At 33.8% G+C, this 15,685-nt stretch overlaps 1 protein-coding gene across 1 annotated transcript; it reads left to right on the forward strand.

The window, feature by feature from the left end:
* Positions 1-7,210: 7,210 nt before the first annotated feature.
* Positions 7,211-12,903, forward strand: LOC115882618 (BUB3-interacting and GLEBS motif-containing protein ZNF207-like). Its single transcript, XM_030900811.1, has 5 exons — positions 7,211-7,218; positions 7,335-7,543; positions 10,959-11,220; positions 11,274-11,410; positions 12,635-12,903. The coding sequence occupies exons 1-5, from the start codon at positions 7,211-7,213 to the stop codon at positions 12,901-12,903; spliced, it is 885 nt and encodes a 294-aa protein (XP_030756671.1).
* The last annotated feature ends 2,782 nt before the right edge of the window (positions 12,904-15,685 follow it).

A 15,685-nucleotide genomic window follows, 5' to 3' on the forward strand; every position in this document is an offset into this window, starting at 1 on the left:
TTAATCATTTGTAATGGTGATGATAAAGCAAAGCAAGAATTTCCATCAACATACAAACTGGATAAAATTTTCTCACATTTATGTGAGTATGAGAAAAAACAATATGGCGATATTATTATATAACTTGGTAATATTTGAGAGGTAGTTTCATATCGTTGGAATTTGACTTTCGAAAAATCCGTTTGCCAAAAATAAGCTTTTTACGTCAAGCAGTTTAAGCAGAATCGTGGTTAATCAATTACCCAACTTTTTGGAACACCCTGTATGATTTTTTAAAATACTTCAAAATATGTAAAAAAACAAAATAAATTATGCGTGTCCAATCATTTTCCCGAAAGACTAACCGTTTTTTAAATAACAAATATTGTAATATTTGAGGGGCGTTTATACCCTCTTGGAATTTCAGATTCGAGAAACCCCTCCTTATCGAACCTCTACACCCCACAGTCAATCCGTTTGCCAAAAATCAGCTTTAAACGTCAAGCAGTTTAAACAGAATCGTGATTACTCAATGGTCATATTTTATGAAACATCCTGTATAAATTTATAAAAAATCTTAAAATATGTAAAACAACAAAATAAAATATACGTGTTTAAGAGTTTTTCCGAAACACTCACCGGTTTTTAAATAAAAAATATTTTAATATTTCAGGAATAGTTTCACCCCCTTAGAATTCGAGTTTCAAAAAATCCCTTCTTATCGAACCTCTACACCCTAAAGTCAATCTGTTTTCCAAAAATCAGCTTTTTACGTCAAGCGCTTTAAGCAAGATCGTGATTAATCAATGACCAGATTTTTCGAAACACCCTGTATACATTTTTAAAAAATCTTAAAATATGTAAAAAAACAAAATAAAATATACGTATTTAAGCGTTTTTTCGGAAGCTTGACCGTTTTTTAAATAAAAAATATTGTAATATTTGAGGGGTGGTTTCACCCTCTTGGAACTGGAATTTCGAAAAATCCCTTGTTATCGAACCTCTACACCCTAGAATCAACCTGTATGCCAAAATTGAGCTTCTTACGTTAAGTGGTTTGAGCAGGATCGTGATTAATCAGTATGTCAGTCACTTAAGGATTTTATATATTAGTATAGATTTTTAATAAGAAACTTGTAAAAATAAGATATTTTTACATCATTTCACAAAAAAATGTAATTTTGCAAAACAGTTTATTAATATTAAATGATTATTACAAAATACAAAACGATATTATTATTTTCACAATGAGTTTTGTGAATTTAAATCAGAATACAATCTTGCAGTAAAATTTCATATATCTAGACATATTCAAAAAAACTTGTGTAAATTTACCACAATATATTTAGTAAAAAATGACGCCACGTCACGTGACTTCTTGTAAAGCCGATGCGCATTAAGTATTCGATTGAAAACGTATAGTTAGGAGGAAAAACGAAGAACTGTTTTGGAGATAGTGTGAATGATTAGTGTTTTTATAATTTAAGGGTAGGAATGTTTAGGAGGGGAGTTAGTCACCGCGACCTTACAGATCTATTGTGTGTTAATTTAAGGGTAATTGTTGTAGAATAAGGAAGAGGGGGTTATCTGTCTCCATTTTCTCCACCTCTTTAACTTGGTCTCTTCTTAGACCTGATACCGGTGTTGTCCCGTATCTATAATAGAGGATATATGTCCTTCTTTCTCTATTGCCTCCTTGGATTTGAGGTCAATTCCTATTGTGAGGACCTGACCATGACCCTCTTCCCTCGAGTTGATGACTCGCCAACTCGATGTCCTTACATTGAAGTTCCGACCCTGGATAAGGCTCAGCAGGTAGGTGGTGTCTTTCCCCTTGCTCCTCGGCAGAAAGACCGTGATGGCCGCCCCTTTAGGGATGTCTTCTCCCTTCACTGCAACCAGTTCCGGCCCTTGCCAATTTTTAAGCTTACGTGTGATCTCCACTAACCAATTAACCGATTCTTGAGATTCACAATCTATGAGGATCATGCCCATCCGAAACTGTATCCTCAAAACCAGCTGACCCACATTTTGTAGATCGTTGTGTTGCGATCCAATCGCCACTACTTCGTCCAGTATAGCCTCTTCTAGAGACGTTTTCTGGTCGGTGGTCAGAGCAACCTCTGGAAAATCCTTTGGCAGCACCGCCATTTTCACTTGTCCAGCAATAGCGGCAAAGCTGGTGATACGTCCCTGCTTGCCTCCCAGTGTTGGACGGCTTTCCATCCTTGCTTTTTTCTCTCCCTGCCGGAGAAGAGGTGAGAGGTCCTCGCTCCCTCCTTTGCCCTTTGAGCCCGCCTGGTTGACCCAGGCCGGGTAGACGAAACGGTAGCTTGTGTCGCTAATTGGGTCTAGAGGTATAAGGCTTCCGACCTTTGCGGAGAAGGTGGCAGCTTGTGGCCACTTGTGGAGGATGACCCCAAGCAAGTGTCAGCCGCCCCTCTTGTAGTTTCCTTTGGATTTGGTCCCTTGGAACTTTCATTTGTAATGTTCCCAGTGTCGCTAGGGGCTTCCCTACAGCTTAACCGTTGATGTTTTTAATACTAGATCTCATAGTGTTCCCACGAGTCGCTAGGGATAGTCGGTCCACTTCTACAGAGCCCCGTATGTAGAAGTAAGGGTAAATACAATGGGTGCCCCCTGATGACCCAAAATTGAGGCCAGTAATGGCTAGTGCTCTATCTAGCCACGCATCCCTTTGACCTGGTCCCGCCATCATCGTAGGATTTGGGTTTTTGGTGAGGTTGTCTCCTCTTGGTCCAGGCGGTTAAGGCAAGACACCCCCACACCCTCTACCCGCGAGACATGACCACAGTCAGTAGAGGGTGCCTGGTATAACGGACAGGGGTAGCCCCGTCCGGCATCGTTATATGTCTTGGTGCAATTCCCTGGACAAGACGATGAGTGAGATGCTTGTTAGACCAAGCCAAGCGCTAGGGCGATTCCACCCAGCACCTGAACAAACGAGTTGTAAAATTAAAGAACGGATGGTAAATTTACTACAATAATCTGTGGCAAGAAATAACCATCAATCACGAGTATCAGCGCGTAGCGGCGCAGAGCAAATCTAAATCTCGGACAGGTTGACGAGCGGCGACGATACCGCCAGCTACATTTCGGACATCTTATATCTTCAATCAACGATACAATAAATTAAAAATGTAAGTACTAAGTGTGGTACAAAATCCTATGTGTAACATCCCCAGCCAACAAATTTGGAATAGCGAATTTAGAGTTTGCGTCGCCCGAAGTTTGTCTTTTATCTGTGACGGACTGACGGCTTATTTTGAGCTTACGCCGTGTTAAGTCGGCTGATCGGTTTTTTTATCTGTTTTACCTTCTCCAAGATCTCTTCTTTTTGCTCCATTACTTGAAGGACATCTAATTTATCTCAGGAACCATCATGGCAATCTATTGATTAATTAAGGGAATTACACAGAAGAATGCAAAACGGAACCAGTATAATATACATATATAACTAAAAACAATAGCTTTTGATCTCGACTTCGTCCGCGTAAAACCCAAATCTCTTATACAGGGTGGTCCGAACTGTATTCCGGAAACTTCGGCAGCATATTCTGCAGATAAAAATAAGTAAAAAACTTACTATAAATGTATGTCCTAAAATGCTTAGTTTCGGAGATTACAGGGTGTAGGAGTTTGCTTTTTATTTCGATTGTTTCCAAATAATTTCTGAACTAACGTCAATATATGGATGAAAATTGGTATCTTGGAGTTTTTTGACATGAAAAATTTGATTTTGATGTCAATATGACACTTACTTGTAGATGGCGCCACCTACATATGTTTTAACTGCTTTGAAGAGTAATAACTTTTCGTCCGTATCTGTATAAAACTACAGAGTGAAAAAATCACTTCGTAAAAATCACTACCATCAAACGTTCTCAAGATATTTAGAGTGGAAATAGTCAATACATGTCATTATTGACAAAAAATAAACACGCGTTGAGTATTATATACTTAGTTATTAGAGTGAAAAAATAAATTTTTAGTTTTTTATATTAATCATAATTTTTTTCTTTGAAAAAATGATAATTAAACAGTTTCTGTTGAACTTTTGGCACAAAAACATTTCAAATTTATGATTTCAGTCTAATAACTCTTAAGTCACATGTTTAATTTATGTCAATGATGACAGGTATTGATAATTTCGATTCCAAATATCTCTAGAACCATTATACCTACTCGTAGCGATTTTTACAAAGAGACCTTTTTACGTAAAAAGTCGTAAATGTATTTTTTTCTACTCAGTAGTTTTATACAGGAATGGACAAAAAGTTATTATAGTCTTCAAACCAGCAGTTAAAAATATGTATGTGGCGCCCTCTACAAGTAGGAGTCATATTGACATGAAAATCAAATTTCTCATGTCAAAAAACTCCCAGACACCGATTTTCATCCACATATTGACGTTTCTTCATAAATTATTTAAAAAAATGAAATAAAAATGAGACTTCTACACCCTGTATTTCCGAAACTAAGCATTTTAGGACATACATTTATACGAGCTTTCTTATTTATTTTAATTTGCAGAATATGCTGCCGAAGTTTCAGGTATGACAGCAATACAGTTGGTACCACCCTGTATATCATACGCTTGAGAAAAAATGTCATGTTCAAAAAACTCCCAGACACCGATTTTCATCCACATATTGACGTTTCTTCATAAATTATTTAAAAAAAATGAAATAAAAATGAGACTTCTACACCCTGTATCTCCGAAACTAAGCATTTTAGGACATACATTTATACGAACTTTCTTACTTATTTTAATTTGCAGAATATGCTGCCGAAGTTTCAGGAATGACAGGAATACAGTTGGTACCACCCTGTATATCATGCGCTTGAGAAAATTCTTATTACTCGTCTCTCTATGTTCTGAGAGGATTTTCTGGCTCACAAATTTTTCTGTTCCGCTTTCTGAAGCATCATTTAGCGGTGTCTAAATTTCCGCTTACATTAATTGGCCATAACTCGCGAATAATTCGACGAAAATTTACAATAGCTCGGCCACGAAATGACACGAAGGGGTTAACCGGAGGCACTCTTCCGTAAAATGATGTAGTGCTTGGTGTGGCGCGAGCTACAAACAAAACAAAAACCGGCGCTACAGAGTAGAGAGATGGTCAACGGCTCTTAAGCCCCCGGGAAACACTATTTTCCTTTAGTCTAATTTGTTGAACGAGTCCGCCCGAAGCGTAGCCGAACTCTAACTGTGTAATTATGACAAATATTGCCTAAAATAAATTATATAAGTTCGGTCTTAAATCGTGAAATATTAGCCCTGCAAGCGTACGCAACTTTTATCATGATTATAATTATTTACAATATAAATAGCGTCACAATCCCACAATTAAGAGTCCATTTCATTGGTCCGAAAAAGTAGCAAAACAAGCGTTCGGCATTTAACGTTTCATGTAAAACTGGCTAGGTATTTTTACACAAATTAAGAAGGAAATTAAAGGTAAAGGATTATACTATATCCGTATGGCAGCACATTTTTAGACAACTTCTTTATTTTTAAGATTTTGATGGTCAAACATCAACAAAATATTCCTTATGTTTGGACTAAATTTTCTCGAAGGTAAAGACATAATTTAAAATTCCGGTACAATACGGAAATAGATTGAAGTTTTGTGATTACAGTGATATATAATTTATATGTTGCTCTTCCGGACACTTTGGGCTGCCTAGTATAACTATCCTTTCCACCAGGAACACAACAAAGATGAGGCATAGCACCAAAAACACACTCCGCTTAAGCTTTATTGATGAATTGTTAGAGTCTTAAAAAACACACAGAAAAATCACGACGAGTAAAAAATGTATGGGCACTTTTAGGTTAAATCACTTACACAACCTGTAATTTTTCAATTTTTCTATTTTTTTATGCGAAACCGAGAGTAACCATATATCTGGTAGTAGTTTATGTCACTTAAACACCAAAATAATTAGTTTTTTGCACTACAGTAATATACAGACAAAATATGAAACGGAATCTAACCCAATATCTAAGTATGTACAGCTGATGAAGTAAACAAAAGTCCGCCCCCAGGCTGATCTTTTAAAGAACGGCAGTGATTCATTATTAGAATACTCAGAATGTTCTTAACAAAAGTTTCATCTTTAATCAATCACAATTGTTTATCTCCATCATTTACCGGATTAATAATACAGAAATCACAGATCAGTTACAAACAATTCATTATTTATAGTGATTTGCAGTAATTTTATTTAATTTTTATTAACAGTAGGTAACTTTAATTCTTATATATTTTCTCCATAATTATGTTCTAGGACTTGATCCAGTTCTGAACCTCTCAATTATTAGAATTTCTGCATGTAAACGCACACTTAATAATATCACGTGACAAAATGTAAAAAAATAATGAAAAAAATGAAAGAGAGGTATACGAATATAGATTATCTCATAATCATAAGTAAATTACAATTAACAAAATGCTTTGATATAAAATTACTGATTTAATATTGCATTTATATGCCTATAGTGTCTCTGTTCTCGAACAGTATTTTAGTTATTGTGAAATATTTCAATTACAGTACATAATAGTCGATGGGCAACAAAATAGAGCAATGTTCCATGGATAATGGAATTTCAAAACCCGCTTAATTATATTTATTAATGATCATAATATGGTTGAACTGGAAATTGAATTTCCGACAGTGTATACACATAATTCCAAAAACATTAAACTAAAGCATTTATTTATATTTATTTTTGGGGGTGCATATTTTTCAGTAACAGGTGGGTATTTTTTTAAAAAATAAAAATATTTTCAGATTCTTGACACACAGAAAAAAATATTAAATAAAGAATTCTATAAAATGTTGCAAATTTGGCTTGTATTAAATGTTACAGAATCCTACTTTTTATATTTAAAATTATTGGTTTGTCTATGGCGCCATCTAACGACGAGAGATCAGACTGATAGCTTTTCTGATTTACCATCTGAGACATACTTTTTAGCAGATGTCTATTTCAAAACTGTCAAAAATCAAATTTCTTTCATTGCTTCTCTAAAAAGTTTTTCTCATCGTAGCCATCTTGTCAGTGGCTTTATTAAAAAACAATTTTGTGATAAATTTTTAGTTTAGACTTTAGATGTTAAAGTCCGTTCTGTGATTTTTGTAATATAGTCATCTAGGTTAACAATAAAATGGGCCGCAAGAAGAAGAAGCTTTCGAAACCATGTGCTGGTATCCTTTTTACAAAACGCTACGCTATAAACCTATCGTGTCCTAGTTTTCGATGTTTCTGGCGGGCTAAATTTATCCTATTTATTTATAGAATAAACTTCCTTAACCAAATTTAGGTACTGCAACCGAGAATTCGAGGACGAAAAGATTCTGATACAACATCAAAAAGCAAAACATTTCAAATGCCATATTTGTCATAAAAAGCTATACACTGGTCCAGGTTTATCGATACACTGTATGCAAGTCCACAAGGAAACGATAGACAAAGTTCCTAATTCATTACCGAATCGTTCTAATGTAGATATAGAGATATACGGAATGGAGGGTAAGTCTATTATTAGACTCTCATAAACATAGGAGCAGCTCAGTGTTCTATTTAACCTTGCCAAATGCTGTTTAATATCTATTCGAGAGATATTTTTATGAAAATACCTTATATTTGTATAGTAGATACATATTTCAGTACTTTGTAGTGCAATGTTTTACAATCCTCAGTTAGTTTATTACTTCAGAGGTAAAAATTAATATTGTGTAGTTGTAAAACACTAGTACTAATAGCAGATTTGAATAAATAATTACTTAAACTATAAATAGTACTAGTATAATAGGTGTTTAGATTTAGGTATTTTAAAAATGCCTAGTTCAAATAATAATTGTTAAAATATTCTATTTTCAAAACTTTATTTTTAAACATAACTTTTAACATTATGCATAGATATATTTGACATTGCTTTCATTGAGGAATATTTCATAAAGGTAATTTTAAGGTTAATAAAATGTAATCTGACAGGTTAACAATGAGCTAGTAGTCAATGTTTGCATTTTGCTTCTGTTTAACAATGCTTGAAGAGATACTATAAATACAACTGCAGTCTAAATATTTGACTTACTCACATATAATTATTAGTTTATTCTGAAAAATTTACCTAGAATTGTTTAACTATATTGAAAGGAATTGAAATACATATACTGTATGTCCCCAGATTGTCTTTATAAGAGGAAAAACTTTTTAATTATTGACATTTCGAGAAAAATGCATTTTTCATAAAAAAATTTGCTTGTTTTAAAATAGTTAATGCCATTTATACTTTTCAAAATTTCCATATTGTTTTAAAGAAAATTAAAAAAACATGAAAATGTGTTTGAATTTTTTCCTAAAATCCTAAAAATCAAATGCGTTTCTATGGTAATACGATTTTTTAAAAATAAGTCAAAAGGTTTGTATAAACTTATGTTCTAAAATGCTTAGTTTCAGAGATAGAGGGTGTAGAAGTATCATTTTTATTTTGAGTTTTTCTAAATAATTTCTGAAATAACGCTAATATTTGGATGAAAATTGGTGTTTGAGAGTTTTTCGACATGAGAAGTTTGATTTTGATGTCAATATGACTCCTAATTATAGGGGGCTCCACTTACATGTGTTTTAACTGTTTTGAAGAGTAATAACTTTTCGTCTGTACCTGTATAAAGCTACTGAGTGAAAAAATATTGTGTAATTTTTTACATAAAAAATGTCTCTTGGTAAAAATCGCTACGAGAAACCGTTCTCAGGATATTTAGGATGGAAATAGTCAATACATGTCATTATTAACAAAAAATAAACATGTTGAGTAGATAGTTATTTGACTGAAATTATAAATTTGAGAACTTTTTATTTTTTCAAATTAATCATAAATTTTTCTTGGAAAAAATTATAAAACAACAGGGTTGGTATGATTTAAATCAAATGATTTAAATCAAGTGATTTTTTACATTTTTATCATGTGATTTAAATCAAAAAAAAAATATTGAAACTTTATTATAAATCAAAAAATAACTGTAAAAAGTTATAAAAATGTGTCCTAGAAAACTATAAAAATAGTGTATTGTTCTATTAGGAGTAAAAATTGTATTTTTTTTGATGATGCTGTACCGTTGAAGGACCATCGTAAAGCTATTCCGACGTTACAAGGACGCACAAAAAGTACATTTTTACTCCGAATAGAACATACTATTTTTTTAAAACATTAAAAATAATTTCTTAATCAATTTCAAACATTGCAAATAATATAAACAGTACTCGAGCAACAATTTTTACACTAGTTGAATTTGACACTTAATATCAATTTGATAATATATTTTTGGACTTTTGTGCTTAGGCGTAATGGTGTTTTACTTTTATGCCTAGGCGTTAAAATTAAAATGACAAAAATTAATACTTTTGAGACGTTAAAAAAAATCCTTTTGATCAGAAGCGGGCGACTTTTTTGCGAAATATATTGGTGACCGATATGAAAAAATATTGTTAGTGTTATCGATATCGGGTAGAGTTATAAAGATTTAGCCATTTAGGACAGGACTTTAATTGGAAATAAGTCCTAGTCATTTGGAAATCCGATTTAAATATTGTTTTGAATTAAAATCTAAAAAATCTGATTTAAATCAAATAAATCTGAAATATTTCGAGAACCATTACTGGTAGCAATTTATATCGAGAGACCTTTTTGACGTAAAAAACGTCGTAAAAGTATATTTTTTACTCAGTAGTTTTATACAGGTACGGACGAAAAGTTATTACTCTTCAAACCAGTTAAAAAATGTGTAGGTGGTACATTCTACAAGTAGGCGTCATGTTGACATCAAAGGCAAATTTTTCATGCCCAAAAACTCCAAGACACCAATTTTCATACAAATATCGAAATTAGTTCAGAAATGATTTACAAAAATCGAAATAAAAATGGAACTTCTACACTCTGTATCTCCCAAACTACATTTTAGGACATACACTTATACGAACTGTTTTACTTATTTTTTATCTGCAGAATATGCCGGGCCGAAGTTTCCGCAATACAGTTCGGACAACCCTGTATAGTATGTTATAGTTGTTACTTTATTTAGAAAAGATAATTTGCAGTTTTTGTATATTGTAATCATATAAGAGTTTGCCTTTGAACTGCTAATATAAGAATGACTCCACGCTGTGTTCGACATAATGTGGATCAACCTGCTCTCACTACCGGTTTCGGGGCCCTACCCCCATCATCAGGTGAGCTTGGGTATTTTCACAATATGTCGAGCACAGCGTGGAATTAATTTCTTTATATTAGCAGTTCAAGGCAAGAAACTCTTATATAATCTTTTAGTATATACCTAAAAACCTGCAAGAAATTTATTTTCCATTATATAATTTGGGCTAGCCGAAAAAGCCTTTATTTACTATCGATAGTTGTGCCCTCGGTGGTAGAAAGTACCACCATTGCACGCAGGCCGCTATCTCGCGATGTGGACTTAATATCTACCGCTACTTTACGACAAGTCGTGTTTATATACTCTGCGCTGTGCTCGACATATTGTGGAAATACCCAAGCTCACCTGATGATGGGGTAGGGCCCCGAAACCGGTAGTGAGAGCAGGTTGATCCACATTATGTCGAACACAGCGTGGAATTAATTTGTTATATTAGCAGTTCAAGGCAAGAAACTCTTATATAATTTTATTTTATACTTAGGGTCAGTTGGGGTAATCATAAACAGGGGCAATTGTAAACAGGTCCAATAACTTTTGATTTGACACAATTTATGAAAGCACCTCTTAAATAAAGTGTCTTAAAATAGACCCTTTTAAAATTTTCAGTGAAAACGTGAAAGTTTCAAAGTTATATCTTGTTAAAATTATCTTTGTTAAGATCGTTTACCATTACCCCAACTAACCCTACATAGTTTAGGTCTAAATCTTTATTTTTAATATCAATTTCCCTTTAGGTATTCCGTCAGCGGATTTAAAAGAGCACGACAGACAGAAACAGGGTAGTAGGAGTAACGACTCAGGATCAGACGACGACGAACCGGCATTAAAAAGGCCGAAACCAGAAGGATTACTGGGCAATGCCCCTCCAGGAATGCCCGGCGGCGTACCAGGACACCCTATGGTACCTCCTGGTATGATGGCGCCCCCGCCAGGTATGCCTCCGGGCATGTCCATGATGTCAATGGGACCTATGGGCGGACATTTTATGCATCCCGGGTAAGGAACGTGGTTTTAATGATGCAAGAAAGGGTTGTATAGTGTTTTTGTAGGATGGCGCAAATGTTGCCTCCTCACATGATGATGGCTGGTCAGGCAGGCCCACCGAAACCTTTGTTTCCCAGTGCGATACCTACGTCCTCGCCCGGAGCGGCTGTGGTAGGTGCAGATTTTAAACCTATTTCCTCAGGTAAATATGACAGTATTTTTTCTTTGAACTAATCATTGATATTTTACTTTATTGTTTAATATTTATTATTACTATATTACATAGTTCTAAACATGTTGGGTGTGTAGGTGTATTTTTTTTCAATAAATAAATCAGAAAAACGTTAAAAAATAGGAATAAATATACCAATTTTCAGCCATATCGAGAAAACATTTTTTTTCGTCATTTTTGACCAATAACAGGTGATTCTTGTGATATAAACAAAAATAACTGATCGGAAAGATATTGTATACCGGTTTTTTAGATTAAAAAGAGATTTGGTACGTCAGTATATGACTAATATGGATTAATAGACATATTGAATTGGTTTTGGTTACTTCCTGTTTCACCAAAGTGACTACGACTTTTAATTTTTAAATGGCACCCTCTGTATATTTCTATTTTATTCAATAGAAAATGACACTCTGAATAGAATGACATATCATGTGTCAACTTTTAACTTTTTTGTATATGGTTCATTTGTTCACTTGGAATGCGATTCATAACATGCGGTTCATAACGACAGTTTGACTCGAGATATCAAGTGGGTGGTACCAAATTATTTGTAAAAATACCTTTTCCTAAAATATTCTAATGAGCCACCCTTGTTCCATTTGAAAAAAATTAGATATGATTAAAAATACGAATTTGACATCTCTTAACTGGCTAGGATGAGGCATGAAAAACGTTAGACAATCAAATCTATTTTTTCAAGGCTCCTTGATTAAAAATTAGTGTTTTTAACACAGCCATGGCACCCTAGATTGAAATTTAAAATACAATTTTTTTAATGACATGTCATTCTACTCAGTGTCGTTTCCTATCGAATAAAGTAGAATTATACTGAGGGTGTCATTTAAAAATCAAAAGTTATAGTCATTTCCGGTGATACAGGAAGTGACCAAAAACAGTTGAATACTTTATTCAATCTTAATCTATGTCATAGTAACATAGTAAATGTTGTTTTTTTAATCCGAAAAAAACAACTTTCGTTGCACGTCATCAATGACGCCATGCGTCGTCTTATGGAGTTTGCTGGTAGTCTTATTATGATGTGCAACGAAAGTTATTTTAATTTCCCCATATAAACCCAACTTTGCAGTTAAAATCGGGGTTAAAACAATAAAAACTGTTTTAAACCGTAAAAGAACATGTTTTTTTTATCCTTGTCGTTTTTTTGATGTTTTTTTTTTCCAACATATTTAGGTGCAACGATATCAGCGCCACCTACTACAAACGTGTCAAGCGGGCCGAGTAGTGGCGATCCATCGAAAGTGAACACGATAGCCGCTACGGGGGCGTCAAGTAAAATTATCCACCCGGCCGAGGATATATCGCTGGAGGAGATAAAAGCCAGGCATCCGAAATACTCGAGGGGCGGGAGGGCGCGGAGCGAAGACAGGGGGTCGACTTCGAGCAACACCGCTTCGGAGGTAAGTGCGCAGGTACGTACAAGTTCCATATTTTGGTATTGAAGGTATTGTCACATTTTCTTCTGTAGTCTAAATCTTAAGAGTCCATTTTACTAGTCTGAAAAAGTAGCAAAATAAGCGTTCGGCATTTAAAACTTTATGTAAAACTGGCTAGGTATTTTTACACAAATGAAGTAGGAAATTAAAGATAAAGAAATATACTATATCCGTATTGTAGCACATTTTTAGACAACTTCTTTATTTTTAAGATTTTGATGGTCAAACGTCAACAAAATATTCCTTACGTTTCGACTAAATTTTCTCGAAAATAAAGACATAAGTTAAAATTCCGTTACAATACGAAAATAGATTAAAGTTTTGTGATTACAGTGATATATAATTTAGATGGTTTTGTAGCAAATTGCTCGCTATTTTATGCCAAATGCTGAAACTCTGCAAACTCAATCAAAGCACGTGTGTTTGGAATTTTGGATGTGGCTGTGATTTGGATGTGGCGATAGGATTGGGTTAAGCCTTAGGCAGATTTCTGAAATAGAATATATTTTTCTTTGTCCACACACTCGCTTTACCCGACCCCTGAGAGTGACCCTAACTGTACAGAGTAATAGCACAGATTAGGTATCCTATAAGTATACAGATAAAAATCTTGTCCCTAATTCATGGTACGAAAATTGTTTTTTATGACGATGTGGAAACGAGTCGTTTCCTGTGCGAAAAAATAAACGCGTAAAATAACAATAAACAGTGTAATAGAGAGATATCGCTAAACCGAATAGCGTGCATGGACGTTAATAAGGCCAGGTGTTATTTCCTTTACGTGAGGTGGTATTAACTCTCTTCATTTATAGTTATGGCATCGGAAAGAATTCTGATCGCGTCGCGTCCGCTATTTAAACTTATTATTAACTTTGAAATTGTTTTGTTTACTAGGTATTTTAAAACTAAAGGGCTAAAGTGCTTATTTCCAGTGCTTTATTGTTCAACGTCTGCCAATGGGTTTAGGGCAACAAGCAACAAATTCTCTTAGAAGGGCTAAGTCGTCATCTGCTGTAAACCTCAGATTCTTTATAGGTTCTTTAGTATTGGAAGAGGTGGAATCCATATTTTGGACCATATTTATTTGATTCAAAACTAATCCCAGCTACTTAAATATCAAATTACCTAATAAAACTAAAGCAATAATTCAAAACAATTCAAATATAACCTAAAATAAAAGATCTCGCAGGCCGGCTCCGGTTGTCAAATACCCGCACATGCCCATTTAAGCGATTTTTAAACGTTATCAGAGGTTATTTAGAAAGAGCGCTTGGTGTAATTGATCCGCAAATTACGTCAGGCGGTAACGTTATTAGCGGGTGTTGCGTTAAAAATTGACTCACGCATATCGTAACCATGATAAGGTACGCGTAAATACTGGATGAAGCTATTCGGTTTTCCGATATCTCTCTAATAACTGTGCCGGTCAGGTGCTGTGCACAATTTTAGAGGCCATAAGTGGGCGTGCTGTGTGCGCAAACTAGTCACCTAACTAATGCCCGATTCCGAAAATTGGAACCACGAAAAACAATAAAGAAAAAACAAAGATTATAATCTGTATAATCTGTGGTAAGAGACTCTTAAGTTAGTTTGTCATATGTTTAAGTTGTAATTGTAATGACACGAGTTATCAGATTTTAAAGAGTTGAGAGTAAATATCAGTGGTTAATGTAAATATTATGTAAAAAGACATTTTTTAGTTGAAGCAAAGAAACTACTTCTTCAGATTTTCAGAAAAATGTCTCCTTTCAATGTTAACAAACGTTATAAAAATTTAATATATTTTCTTATTTTCGGTACGTTACTGATATTTTTCTATTATTTTTGGGAAGGGAAAAACCCATTTATTTCTCTTTTATTAAATTTTATACATGTATTTTACATAAAAACTTAAAAACCCATCCCTGGTTATTTCCCCTTTTATGACGTCTCTAATTTTATTTTAATTTTGTATTTAACAATTTTATTAAATATATAACCTAATAGAAGCTCACAATAAAAGAACAGCTATTAGTATAAAGAAATAATTTTTCTCAAATCTGGACATTTTTTTAAAGTGTAGAATTAAGTCTAATACAAAATATGTGACTTTAATTAAATTGTTTTGTTTGAATGATGTTCTAAAGATATAATTTTCTCAGTTTATTTAAAAATACCTTTTAATAAAATCCAGATATTTTTCAGTGTACAAGCTAATTCTGTTTATCAAAATATGTGAATTCAGTGTCAAAAATTGGCGACATTACTTCAAAATAACCGATGATTTCTGCCGCTTCTGTATAGTTAAGGCATTTTAGGGACATAAAGCGCCATTACTACCGCTTTCGCGTTTAAAATATTCTAATAAGGTTGTGATGAGTTTGTTCAATTGCTTTTAAGCTATTTTGTACACTTCGCACTAAAAGAGGTTCTAAAAAGAATAATGTTTGACTGCAAGATTTGCTAGTAAAAGTTTTTAAACCTAAAATATTACAATACAATTCATTTAAACCAAAAACTCGTAAGACAAAATTAAAGTGTCATAACTAGTAGTGGGAACTATCGAATGAATACTATCGAAACATTCGATAGTTGCAATTCATTCGAATAATTCGTTAGCTAGTAAGAAAACATTCGTTGAAAACTATTCCAATAAAAATTATCGAATAGATGCGTCATCTGCCTTGAAATATTGTATTCTAGTAAGTCGGCAGCAAAAACCATTCATTTATAAAATTCATTTATTCGTCAGGATCGATTATAATAAAATATTAACTGGATTTTAGTCGTCGCCCGGCGACGTAGGTTT

Source organism: Sitophilus oryzae, unplaced genomic scaffold (assembly GCF_002938485.1).
Source record: "Sitophilus oryzae breed Bouriz unplaced genomic scaffold, Soryzae_2.0 scaffold_178_pilon_pilon, whole genome shotgun sequence".
Lineage (NCBI taxonomy): Eukaryota > Metazoa > Arthropoda > Insecta > Coleoptera > Curculionidae > Sitophilus > Sitophilus oryzae.

Excerpts from the sequence above, each read along its gene's own strand:
- LOC115882618 (XM_030900811.1), top strand. Across the intron at positions 7,544-10,958 it reads AGAGATATACGGAATGGAGG|GTATTCCGTCAGCGGATTTA; the intron begins GTAAGTCTATTA and ends ATTTCCCTTTAG. Across the intron at positions 11,221-11,273 it reads GGACATTTTATGCATCCCGG|GATGGCGCAAATGTTGCCTC; the intron begins GTAAGGAACGTG and ends GTGTTTTTGTAG.